This window comes from Nomascus leucogenys, chromosome 4, assembly GCF_006542625.1.
Source record: "Nomascus leucogenys isolate Asia chromosome 4, Asia_NLE_v1, whole genome shotgun sequence".
Lineage (NCBI taxonomy): Eukaryota > Metazoa > Chordata > Mammalia > Primates > Hylobatidae > Nomascus > Nomascus leucogenys.
This window is the reverse complement of record NC_044384.1, coordinates 87,408,120-87,421,478: the sequence shown is the minus strand read 5'-3', so window position 1 is coordinate 87,421,478 and position 13,359 is coordinate 87,408,120. Positions and strand designations below refer to the sequence as shown.

General features: G+C 48.1%; 1 protein-coding gene across 3 annotated transcripts in view; it reads left to right on the top strand.

Annotated features, from left to right (window-relative positions):
• Positions 1-1,022: 1,022 nt before the first annotated feature.
• CHKA (choline kinase alpha) overlaps positions 1,023-13,359 on the top strand; it is a 71,590-nt gene continuing 59,253 nt past the window's right edge. For 2 of the 3 annotated variants that reach the window (XR_004029701.1, XR_004029702.1), the window contains exon 1: positions 1,023-1,628. Coding sequence is in view for 1 of the 3 variants with exons in the window: in XM_003274028.4 (XP_003274076.3) it covers positions 1,291-1,628 (338 nt within the window). In the remaining 2 variants the exon portion in view is untranslated. The remainder of the gene's footprint in view (positions 1,629-13,359) is intronic. The other variant, XM_003274028.4, reaches the window with a different exon arrangement.

The following is a 13,359-nucleotide window of genomic DNA, read 5'->3' as shown; positions in this document are numbered from 1 at the left end:
GTCCCGTAAAATGGGTCCGTAATTTTTATATATATCAGCACCTCACTTCCAGGAAGGACGGGAGCAGTGAGGGGCATGGGGAAGTGTGTGGCAAACGGTAGCAGGGGCCCTTGCCCCCCTACCCCGGCAAAGGTGCGTTAGCCACGGTCACAAGGCTGCTTCCTGCGGGGGATGGGGAGGCAGGGGACAGCATCCACAACGCCAGTAGCCCAGTGGCACGCACCTTTGGCCTGTGCTCTGGGCAGTTGCGGCGGCCCCATGGCGGGGATGATGCCCCTCCCTCGCCGGTCCCTGGGCCTCCAGCCCTGAACTTCTAGGCCTGAGCATCCTCAGTACCACGGACAGGGAAACTGAGGCTGCCGGAGGCGTGCAGAGGGCTGAGCCCCGGTACCCGGCGTGCAGCCCGGCCCAGCCTGGCCCACCGTGTGGCCTCGAGCCCGTCACCTCTTCCCTCCTTCGGGCCTCGGTTTCTTAGTAATTCTTCGGGCTCCGCGTTGGACAGGGCGAGGACGCGCCTCTGCAGCGCTGGAAAATGTTACAAAATCACAACCACTGAGCCCCAGGAGGAGGCTGCTCGCCCAAGGTCACGCGGAGAGGGCAGTAGCCTCCAGACACGTTTCCTGCCTGCCCCTGCCAGGCCCGGCCTCTGATATCATGGGGCTTTCGAGGGGTCCAAGGAAACTTTCAGCTCCCAAAGCCAACCCCGGGGTCCTCCGAGGCTCAGGAGCCTCCCTCGCTCGGCTCAGTCTGGCTCCGTCCCACCCCGGAGCCGCTCTCCCGGCGCCCCCCGCGCCTCGCTCCCCTCTCCCCCTTTCCTGCGCCCGGGGGCGCCCCCTCGACGCCCCGCCCCCTCCGCCTGGGCCCCGCTCCCGGAGGCCGCAGCGCTCTAGGTTGGGGGCGGCGCCGCAGCCAATGGGGAGGCGGCGTGGCGAGGGCGGCGGCGGTTATGATGCGCCGGGCCGGCGGACGGCGGCCAATCAGTGGCGAGCGCGAGGGCGGGCTGTGACGCGGCCGGCGCTCCTCGTGCGGCGGCGGCAGAGGAGCCAGTGCAGCTGCCAGCAGCACATCTCCGCGCCACAGTCGCCGCAGTCGCCACAGCCACCAAAGCCGCCGCAGCCGCCGCCGCCGCCCCGCGCGCCCAACCGCCGCGGCCCCTCGCCCCGCCGGCCTGCCAGTGAGCGAGCGGCGAGCGGCCTCCCGCTCGGCCCCCTGAGGCGGGCGCCCGGCCGGACCCTGAGCCTCGTCCTCTCGCGCTGCGGCCGCCCGCGCCTCCTCGGCCGCCTGTCGGGCATGAAAACCAAGTTCTGCACCGGGGGCGAGGCGCAGCCCTCGCCGCTCGGGCTGCTGCTGAGCTGCGGTAGCGGCAGCGCGGCCCCGGCGCCCGGCGTGGGGCAGCAGCGCGACGCCGCCAGCGACCTCGAGTCCAAGCAGCTGGGCGGCCAACAGCCGCCGCTCGCGCTGCCCCCCCCGCCGCCGCTGCCGCTGCCCCAGCCCCCGCCGCCGCAGCCGCCGGCAGACGAGCAGCCCGAGCCCCGGACGCGGCGCAGGGCCTATCTGTGGTGCAAGGAGTTCCTGCCCGGCGCCTGGCGGGGCCTCCGCGAGGACGAGTTCCACATCAGTGTCATCAGGTCGGTGGCACCGGGTCTGGGGGCCGCGGGCCAGTCAGGTGACGCGGGGCGGGGCCAGGGCGGGGTCCGGGCAGGGGGCGTGGGCCGGGGCCGGGGCCGGGGACCGCAGCCGGCGAAAGCCCTCATTCTCCCAGCCCTCGGGAAATCCAAGGGAAGCGGGTTCGCGGCCGCCGCAGGCCGTCCACAGGCAGGCTTTTGTAAAAACGTCGGTTTCATGAGAAAACGGGTGTATTCTAGGAGAACAATACCGTTCCATCACTAAGTGCGTGTGGTACCGACGCTTAAGATAGGTCTAGAAAGTCTCTGCGGTTTAGGGCCTTGAATGAAGGTGTTGTGGCTGGCTTTAAAAACACAAACCACTTTTTAACTTTTTTCTGCTAGTTTCTCGAGTTCGCGATTTGATGTATGTCTCTTCCCCTCTCCAAGAGTCATTGTTAGTTGAGGAGTAGCATTTTCTCATCCCCTAAGAGACCGTTGAGACATCACTATAGCAGTGTTACTAGACAAAGGTGGGAGGCGTGGCTCCTAAAATAAGAGTAAGATAGAAATATTTTTTCCTTTTTTTTTGAGACGGAGTTTCGCTCTTGGTGCCCAGGCTGGAGTGCAGTGGCGCGATCTCAGCTCACTGCAACCACGGCCTCCCCGGTTCAAGCGATTCTCCTTGCCTCAGCCTCCCGAGTAGCTGGGATTACAGACACACGCCACCACGCCCGGCTAATTTTGTATTTTTGGTAGAGACAAGGTTTCTCCATGTTGGTTAGGCTGGTCTTGAACTCCCGACCTCAGGTGATCCACCCGCTTCGACCTCCCAAAATGTTGGGATTACAGGCGTGAGCCACCGCGCTCGGCCATTTTTTCCTTTTTTTGAACTTGAAAATACTTAATCTTAAGTTTGAATTACAGAAGTACGCGTGTAGGTATTCAGACTTAACAGAAGGCTGACCTTCTTTCACCACTCTGCTCCCAAGACATAACCATTCAACGTAGTATGTGCATCCTTCTATTTGGACCTTTAAGAATGTGTTCCCGGGCTGGGCGCAGTGGCTCACGCCTGTAATCCCAGCACTTTGGGAGGCTGAGGTGGGCGGATCACAAGGTCAGGAGATCGAGACCATCCTGGCTAACACGGTGAAACCCCGTCTCTACTAAAAATACAAAAAATTAGCCCAGCGTGGTGGCAAGGCGCCTGTAGTCCCAGCTACTCGGGAGGCTGAGGCAGGAGAATGGCGTGAACCCGGGAGGCGGAGCTTGCAGTTAGCCGAGATCCCGCCACTGCACTCCAGCCTGGGCCACAGAATGAGACTCCATCTCAAAAAAATTAAAAAAAATAATAAATAAAATGTGCTCCCGGCCAGGCGCGGTGGGTCACGCCTGTAATCCCAGCACTTTGGGAGACCGAGGCAGGAGGAACACTTGAGGCCAGGAGGTCGAGACCAGCCTGGCCAACATGGTGAAACCCCATATCTACTAAAAATACAAAAATTAGCTGGGCATCGGCCTCCCCGTCTGGGAAGTGAGGAGCGCCTCTGCCCGGCCGCCCCGTCTGGGAAGTGAGGAGCGCCTCTGCCCGGCCGCCCCGTCTGGGAGATCTACCACGGAGGCCAGACGCAGTGTGGGGGCTGGACGTGGTGGCTCACGCCTGTAGTCCCAGCACTCAGGGAGGCCGAGGCGGGTTGATCACTTGAGGCTAGGAGTTCGAGACCAGCTTGGCCAACATGGCGAAACATATGAAAAATACAACAAACAAACCAACCAACCAACCCATCAACAGCAAAACAGGTCTACCCTGGAGTCATACTCTTAATTTTTTCTATTTTCCTCCCTTTCTGATCCTTTATCCCACTTTCTTTTTCTTCCTCTTCCGTCTCCTCCTTCTTTGTCAAAGACATAGAGGATTGAGTTATTATCATTGATCCATACAACGTCCCTCTCTCATTTGTTTTCTTTCATTCCCACCCCCCATTTCTATTCCCGGTCTTCCCATGTGCAGCCTTCCTAATATGTTTGATATGCATCTTTTTGTTTGTATGTATTTTTAGAAAATGTTTATTGTTTTGTGTGCAAAAAAAGAAAAAAATTAATAAAAAAAAATTAGCTGGGCATGGTGGTGCACACCTGTAGTCCCAGCTACTTGGGAGGCTGAGGCAGGAGAATCGCTTGAACCCGGGAGGCGGAGGTTGCAGTGAGCCGAGATCACGCCACTGCACTCCAGCCTGGGTGACAGAGCGAGACTGTCTCAAAAAAACAAAAACAAAGAATGTGTTCCGTCATTTTCTGCCAATTTTCTTTTAATTGGCTGACCAGGTTGTGTGCAGTATCTACAAATTTGCTGGCTGGCTGCCCCCAGTAATCCCCAAGTCCAGTTTTGGTCATTTGATTCCTTTTCCATGCCCACTGTCTTTCACTAGAGCCACTAATGCAGCAAAATTAACTCTTTGAGCTTCACTTCCTCTTTGTGCTTCAGCCCCTCTGACTGCTTATGAGCTAAGAGTGAGAGTTAAAAGGCAGTTGGTAAGGAAGCAGAGAAAAGAAAACCGAGGCTGTTTAGATAATCCCTGAATTGCTTAATGGCACTTAAAAAAAATTCAGCTCTCTCCAAGGTTTACTTTAATCTACTTTTAGTTAGGCCTGAAAATTCTCAACTAGAAGGGCGATCATTCTAGGCCATGTACTCATCAGTCTGTGAAGTGAAAAACCTAAAGGAGAAGTGACTTGCCTGAGGTCAGTGGCTGTTTACTGCCTTCAAAGCCTGAACTGCCAGGTCTCTGGTGTCCCCCTCTCCTGCACCAGTGCTCTAGCCTGCAGCCTGTGAAAATGTTTGGACACCCTAGATCCAGCCTTAAGACATTTTCATGGCCTTCTCCAGGGAGCGTCACTCAGCAGTTAAACTTTTGCATTTTGCTCAAACCAGTTATTAGGAAAGCATTGAGGATGTCTTGTTTCTTTTCTCCAGGAGTTAGCAGTCTTGGAAAACACAGCTTTCCTTTTGGATTGGATGACCTTTTTACATAATGTTGCAAGAGTACACTCTCTCAGTCCTGTGTTCTGAAAGAGAATGTAGTTATGGAATAAGTTTAATAAGGAGAAAAAAAGGTGATTTAGGACATGGGAAAGTGGGTGATGTCTAGCTTTTAAAAAAGACCAAGGGCATTTGGAGGTGGGGAGAAGGAGAGGAATTCGCCTGGTTGAAATTCAGTGATTCTCCATAGGCAGTTGCAGTTATTATGGCTCCAGCTATCAAATTTTACTGACATTTCCCAATCTGATTCTGGTTTTTGGTTTTTTTTTTGGAGACAGGGTTTCACTCTGTTGCACAGGCTGGAGTGCAGTGGTGTGATCACAGCTCACTGCAGCCTCGACTTCCCAGGCTCTGGTGATCCTCCCACCTCAGCCTCTGAAGTAGCTGGGACTACAGGCACGCACCACCATTACTGGCTAATTTTTGTATTTTTGTAGAGATGGGGTTTCGCCATGTTGCCCAGGCTGGTCTTGAACTCCTGAGCTCAAGCAGTCCTTCCGCTTCAGCCTCTCAAAGTGCCAGGATTATAGACGTGAGCCACCACACCTGGCCCCAATCTGTTTCTGGAGCTCCATGTTTCACTGAGTGCCAGTGCATCTATCTGCGGTAGTTGATCAGACTTCACCACCTCAACTCAGTGCATTCCTATTCCAAATTTAACCCTTTGGCTCCTCCCCACCCGGGAATGTGCTTCTGCTTTCTCTCTGCGTTTGTAGCAGCAGCCTGGCCAGAGCCCCAGGATCATTTCCAACTCTGCATTCCCCCAGAAATCCCTCCTCTGCACACAGTTGTAACTCAAACCTGATGAGCTACTTTTGTATCCCCACCTTCTGTCTGGTCCCTTTGCTGTCCTTGCTTAGACACTATAACAGAAGGTGCCTTAGGATCTTCTTGCATTTTGTGTGTTCCTTCTAATCCATTCTATATCTTGTTGCTATGAATTTCTCAAATATTGGAAAATAAAATCCAAACTTGTTTACATGGTCTAAACTTGAGCCCTGGCCTACCTTTTTATTTTTTATTTTTAAATTTATTTTTTGAAACGGAGTGTTGCTCTGTCACCCAGGCTGGTGCAATCTCGGCTCATTGCAACCTCTGCCTCCTGGGTTCAAGCGATTCTTGTGCCTCAGCCTCCCAAATAGCTGGGATTACAGACGTGCCACCACATCTGGCTAATTTTTGTATTTTTGATAGAGATGGGGTTTCACCATATTGGCCAGGCTGGTCTCGAACTCCTGACCTCAGGTGTTCCACCCTCCTTGGCCTCCCAAAGTGCTAGGATTACAGGCGTTAGCCACCGCACCCTGCCTGGCCTAACTTTTTAGACTGGTTCTTTTTGTTATTACTGTTTTAAAATCACTCCTTCTCCAGAACCACAGCAACTAACATTGAGCTAGTTACACTGGAGCCTGCATTTTCTGAATGAGCTTTGTGTTTTCAGATACCAGGCCTTTCTTTGCCCCTACCCTCTGCTTGGCAGCCTTTCCCTTGGTGTGTCTGCTTTTAAAATTCCTCTTTCAAGGCTTAACTCAGAGAGAACCAGACGTACTGAATTTCTTTCCCCTCTGTGTCTCCTCCTTAGCACTTTGTACATGCAGGCACTGTTATCACAACCCTTAACACGTTTGTGTGTGTGTTTATTCATTCCATTCTCTTGTTAGATTGAATTCCTGGAGGGCATTTCATGTTCATCTTTGTATCTCCAGCACTAGGATAGTGCCTGGCACACCGGAACTGGATAAGTATAGAAATTGTCATTTTTAGCTTAAATTGGCCTCTTTGCTGTGTGATGAATGGAGGTCCTTGTCTGAGTCTCTCCAACTATGAGTGGTATAGGGAAAAATAAAAATTGTCCTAACATGAGAGTTGTTGTTAATGAGCTGACCACTTAGAAAATTTGTTCATTTCCAGACATCACAGCTTAATACTAACTTCTGTCCCTGCCTGTCAAATCAATAGTATGTTATTATCATTTTCTTTTAATTTTTTTTTTTTTTTTTTTTAAGACAGTCTTGCTCTGTAGCCTAGGCTGGAGTGCAGTGGTGTGATCTCGGCTCACTGCAACTTCTGCCTCCCAGGTTCAAGTGATTCTCATGCCTCAGCCTCCTGAGTCTCGCCCTGTTGCCCAGGCTGGAGCATAATGGCGCGATCTCGGCTCGCTGCAACCTCCGCCTCCCAGGTTCAAGCGATTCTCCTGCCTCAGCCTCCCGAGTAGCTGGGATTACAGTCGCATGCCATGTCCAGCTAATTTTTTTTTTGTATCTTTAGTAGATACAAGGTTTCACCACGTTGGCCAGGCTGGTCTTGAACTCCTGACCTCATGATCCGCCTGCTTCGGCCTCCCATAGTGCTGGGATTACAGGCATGAGCCACCACGCCTGGCTACCTGGCTACCTGGCTAATTTTTCTATTTTTTGGTAGCCACGGGGTTTTACCATGGTGCCCAGGCTGGTGTAGAACTCCTGGGCTCAGGTGATCCGCCTGCCTCCTCCCAAAGCACTGGGATTACAGGCGTAAGCCACCGTGCCCAGCTTAGAGTTTGTTATTTTTATTGCTGATTGATAAGGACACAGCAGTTGTGAAATGAAGTTTAAAATCTTGTGAAGGATACAAGATTTCATGAAGTTCAATGAATGAAATGTTGGAGACTAAGTTTCACACACATCTTTTGACATTACGTTCCACAGACCCACTAACAGTGAAAAGAAAACCATTGAGGAGGATGATACCTTGGGCCCTGCCAAATAGAATCGTATCGAAAGATGGAGAGAGTCCCATGAAAAGACTGGCCAAGTCCTCAGATACTGTAAAATTATGCAGTAAAACTCACATAGGAAGTTAATTGTGTCTTATGGTGCCATCGTAATTTTTTTGGAAAAATTGTGCCCAAACTCCCTACTTTTCATTTTAAACGTTTGCTTTTCAATTTAAACATAAATATGTAGTTGTATTATAACCTAAATTATGTTGTATATAAGAACAGAAACAATTTTCAGTTTCATTTTTCAAGATACAATTTTATTTACACTTTGTTTTTACTGGAAAGTTTTGTTCCTTGGGTGGCTGGCTTGCTGGCTTTCTTTTTCTTTCTTCCGTTTTAAACTAATACACTTTATTTTTTAGAGCAGTTTGTATTTGTTTGTTTAGAAATGGGGGATTTCACTGTGTTACCCAGGCTGGTCTTGAACTCCTGGGCTCAAGTGGTCCCTCCTGCCTCAGCCACCTGAGTAGGTGGGATTACAAGTGTGTGCCACTGTGCCCAGTTTTAGAGCAGTTATAGGTTCACAGCAAAATTGAGCAGATAGTACAGAGAGTTCCCATATAACCCCCTGCCTGCACACAGGCACTGCCTTCCCCTTTCTCAACTTCCCCCACCAGAATGGTACATTTGTTACAACTGAGGAACCTACATTGACATATTATCACTCAGAGTCCATAACACACTACATCCTATTCTTGCTGTTGTACATTCTGTGGTTTTTGGCCACCGTATAATGACATGTATCCACCATTGTATTGGTGCTGCTTTACATGATGAGGTTACTTCAACAGGGTTATGCCCTGATAAACCATCATAAATTGAAATGCATTTAATACATCGAATCTACCGAATAGCATATCTTAGCCTAGCCTACCTTTAATTTGCCCGAACACTCACACATTAGCTTACAGTTGGGCAAAATAATCTAACAGAAAGTCTGTTTTTATAATAAAGTGTTAAATATTTCATGTAATTTATTGATTACTGTACTGAAAATGAAAAATAAAATGGTTGTATGTTTACTCGAAGTATGGTTTCTTCCGAATACATATCACCTTTGTACCATTGTATAGTCGAAAACTCATAAGTTGAACCATGATAAGTTGGAGACCATCTGTAGTATCATACAGAATAGTTTCACTGCCCTAGAAATCCTCTACTTAATGTCTATTTATCCCTCTTTCCCTCCTAAGCCCAGCCAATCACTGATCTTTTTAGTCTCCGTAGGTTTGCCTTTTCCAGAATGTCATAGAATTGGAATCATACAGTATGTAGTCTTTTCAGTTTGGCTTTTTTCACTTGATAATATGCATTGAGTTTCCCTGTGTCTTGTCTTTTCTTCTTCTTTTTTTTTTTTTTCTGAGACAGAGTCTCGCTCTGTCGCCGAGGCCGGAGTGCAGTGGTGCGATCTTGGCTCACTGCAACCTCTGCCTCCCAGGTTCAAGCAATTCTCCTTCCTCAGCCTCCCAGGTAGCTGGAATTACAGGCATGTGCCACCCCGCCTGGCTAATTTTTTGTATTTTTAGTAGAGACAGGGTTTCACCATATTGGCCAGGCTGGTCTCGAACTCCTGACCTTGTCATCTGCCTGCTTTGGCCTGCCAAGATGTTGGAATTACAGGCATGAGCCACTGCGCCAGCCTCCCTGTGTCTTTTCATGGCTTGATAACTCACTTCTTTTTAATACTGAGTAGTTTTCTGTCATCTGGATATACCATAGTTTATCCATTCACCTACTGAAGGACGTCTAGGGTACTTCACGGTTTTGGCAATTATGAATAAAGCTGCTCTAAACATTCATGTGTAGGTTTTCAATTCATTTGGGTAAATACTTAGGAGCATGATTGCTGGTCATATGGTGAGAGTTACATTTAGTTTTGTAAGGAACTGCCAAACTGTCTTCCAGAGTAGCTGTAACATTTTGCGTTCCTACCAGCAGTGAATGAGATTTCCTGTTATTCCATGTCCTCACTAGCATTTGGTGGTGTCAGCATTCTGGTGTTTGGTCATTCTGGTAGGCGTATAATGGTCTCTCATTTTCTTTTTCTTTCCTTTTTTTTTTTTTTGAGACGGAGTTTCGCTCTTGTTGCCCAGGCTGGAGTGCAATGGCGCGATCTCGGCTTGCTGCAACCTCCGCTTCCTGGGTTCAAGCGATTCTCCTGTCTCTGCCTCCTGAATAATTGAGATTACAGGCACCTGCCACTACGCCTGGCTAATTTTTGGTATTTTTAAGTAGAGATGGGGTTTCACCATGTTGGCCAGGCTGGTCTTGAACTCCTGACCTCAGGTGATCCACCCTCGGCCTCCCAAAGTGCTGGGATTACAGGCATGAGCCACCGCACCTGGCTGTTTTTGTTTTTGTTTTGAGACCGTCTTGCTCTATTGCCCAGGCTGGAGTGCGGTGGTGTGATCTTGGCTCACTGCAACCTCCGCCTCCCGGGTTCAAGCAATTCTCTGCCTCAGCCTCCTGAGTAGCTGGGATTACAGGCGCCTGCCACCATGCCCGGCTAATCTTGTGTATTTTTAGTAGAGGTGGGGTTTCACTGTGTTGGCCAGGCTGGTCTCGAACTCCTGACCCAGGTGATCCGCCCACCTCGGCCTCCCAAAGTGCTGGGATTACAGGCGTGAACCACCGCACCCGGTCAGGTATCTTATTTTAATTTGCAACTTTCTAATGACATATGATGAAAATCTTTTCAGATGCTTATTTGCTATCTGTATATCTTCTTTGATGAGATGTCAGTTTCTGTCTTTTTCTTTTTCCTTTTTATTTTTTTAAGAAACTGGGTCTTGCTACATTGCTCAGGCTTGAGTGTAGTGGATATTCACAGATGCGATCCTCCTGCCTCAGCCTCCCAAGTATCTGGGACTATAGGGGCATGCCACAGAGCCTCTTGCCCATTTTTAAATTTTAATTTGTTTTTTTTTTCCTGCCACAGCTTCTTTTTTTTTTTTTTGAGACAGAGTCTCTCTGTGTTGCCCAGGCTAGAGTGCAGTGGCGCAATCTCGGGTCACTGCAAGCTCCGTCTCCCGGTTTCACACCATTCTCCTGCCTCAGCCTCTCTGAGTAGCTGGGACTACAGGCGGCCACCACCACGCCCGACTAATTTTTTGTATTTTTAGTAGAGACGGGGTTTCACCGCATTAGCCAGGATGGTCTTGATCTCCTGACATCGTGATCCGCCCGCCTCGGCCTCCCAAAGTGCTGGGATTACAGGCATGAACCAGCGTGCCAGGCACCTGCCACTCCTTCTTGAATGGGAAAGTGTTTTCCTATTCTTGAGTTTTAAGAGTTCTTTATATATTTTTGTTAACAGTCCTTTATCAAATGTGTCTTTTGCAAATATTTTTTCCTTGTTTGTGACTTTTCATTCTCTTGATAGTATCTTTTGCAAAGCAGTTTTTAATTTTAATGAAGTCTGGCCTATCAATTATTTCTTTCATGGATCATGCTTTTGATGCTGTGTCTAAAAGTAATCTGGCTGGGCGCAGTGGCTTGTGCCTGTAATTCCAGCACTTGGGAAGACAAGATGGGTGGATCACGTGAGGTCAGGAGTTCAAGACCAGCCTAGTCAACATGGTGAAACTCTGTCTCTTCTAGAAATACAAAAAAATTAGTCCAGTGTAGTCGTGGGCACCTGTAATGCCAGCTACTCGGGAGGCTGAGGCAGGAAGAATCGCTTGAACCCGGGAGGCGGAGGTTGCAGTGAGCCGGGATTGCGGCACTGTACTCCAGCCTGTGCGACAAGAGTGAGACTCCATCTCAAAAAAAGTAAATAAATAAATAAAAGCAATCACCATACCTAAGGTCATCTAGATTTTCTTCTATGTTACCATCTAGAAATTATCTAGTTTTGCTTTTTATATTTAGGTTTATGATCCATTTTTATTTAATTTTTGGGAAGTGTAATGTCGGTCTAGATTTTTTTTGCACGCGGACGTCCAGTTGTTCCAGGACTTTTTTTTTTTTTGAGATGGAGTTTTGCTGTTGTTGCCCAGGCTGGAGTGCAATGGCGCGATCTCGGCTCACCGAAACCTCCACCTCCAAGGTTCAAGCGATTCTCCTGCCTCAGCCTCCTGAGTAGCTGGGATTATAGGCATGCGTCACCACGGCTGGCTAATTTTGTATTTTTGGTAGAGACGGGGTTTCTCCATGTTGGTCAGGCTAGTCTCGAACTCCTGACCTCAGGTGATCCACCCGCCTCAGCCTCCCAAAGTGCTGGGATTACAGACGTGAGCCACCGCGCCCGGCATGTTCCAGGACCATTTGTTGAAACAACAAATGGTTTGTTGTAAAAGACATTTGTTACATTGTATTGCCTTTGCTCCTTTGTCAAAGATCTGTTGACTATGAGTGTATTTCTGTACTCTCTAGTCTGTTCCATTGATCCATTTGTCCTTTTGCCAATACCACACTGTTTTAATTAATGTAGCTTTTTTATTTTTATTTTTTATTTTTTTTATTTTTATTTTTTATTTTTTTTATTTTTTTATTTTTTTATTATACTTTAGGGTTTTAGGGTACATGTGCACAATGTGCAGGTTTGTTACATATGTATCCATGTGCCATGTTGATTTCCTGCACCCATTAACTCGTCATTTAGCATTAGGTGTATCTCCTAATGCTGTCCCTCCCCCCTCCCCCCACCCCACAACAGTCCCCGGAGTGTGATGTCCCCTTGTCCATGAGTTCTCATTGTTCAATTCCCACCTATGAGTGAGAACATGCGGTGTTTGGTTTTTTGTCCTTGCGATAGTTTACTGAGAATGATGTTTTCCAGTTTCATCCATGTCCCTACAAAGGACACGAACTCATCATTTTTTATGGCTGCATAGTATTCCATGGTGTATATGTGCCACATTTTCTTAATCCAGTCTATCGTTGTTGGACATTTGGGTTGGTTCCAAGTCTTTGCTATTGTGAATAGTGCCGCAATAAACATACGTGTGCATGTGTCTTTATAGCAGCATGATTTATAGTCCTTTGGGTATATACCCAGTAATGGGATGGCTGGGTCAAATGGTATTTCTAGTTCGAGATCCCTGAGGAATCGCCACACTGACTTCCACAATGGTTGAACTAGTTTACAGTCCCACCAACAGTGTAAAAGTGTTCCTATTTCTCCACATCCTCTCCAGCACCTGTTGTTTCCTGATTTTTTAATGATGGCCATTCTAACTGGTGTGAGATGGTATCTCACTGTGGTTTTGATTTGCATTTCTCTGATGGCCAGTGATGATGAGCATTTCTTCATGTGTTTTCTGGCTGCATAAATGTCTTCTTTTGAGAAGTGTCTGTTCATGTCCTCTGCCCACTTTTTGATGGGGTTGTTTGTTTTTTTCTTGTAAATTTGTTTGAGTTCATTATAGATTCTGGATATTAGCCCTTTGTCAGATGAGTAGGTTGCAAAAATTTTCTCCCATTCTGTAGGTTGCCTGTTCATTCTGATGATAGTTTCTTTTGCTGTGCAGAAGCTCTTTAGTTTAATGAGATCCCATTTGTCGATTTTGGCTTTTGTTGCCATTGCTTTTGGTGTTTTAGACATGAAGTCCTTGCCCACGCCTATGTCCTGAATGGTATTGCCTAGGTTTTCTTGTAGGATTTTAATGGTTTTAGGTCTAACATATAAGTCTTTAATCCATCTTGAATTAATTTTTGTATAAGGTGTAAGGAAGGGATCCAGTTGCAGCTTTCTACATATGGCTAGCCAGTTTTCCCAGCACCATTTATTAAATAGGGAATCCTTTCCCCATTTCTTGTTTTTGTCAGGTTTGTCAAAGATCAGATAGTTGTAGCTATGCGGCATCATTTCTGAGGGCTCTGTTCTGTTCCATTGATCTATGTCTCTGTTGTGGTACCAGTACCATGCTGTTTTGGTTACTGTAGCCTTGTAGTATAGTTTAAAGTCAGGTAGCGTGATGCCTCCAGCTTTGTTCTTTTGGCTTAGGATT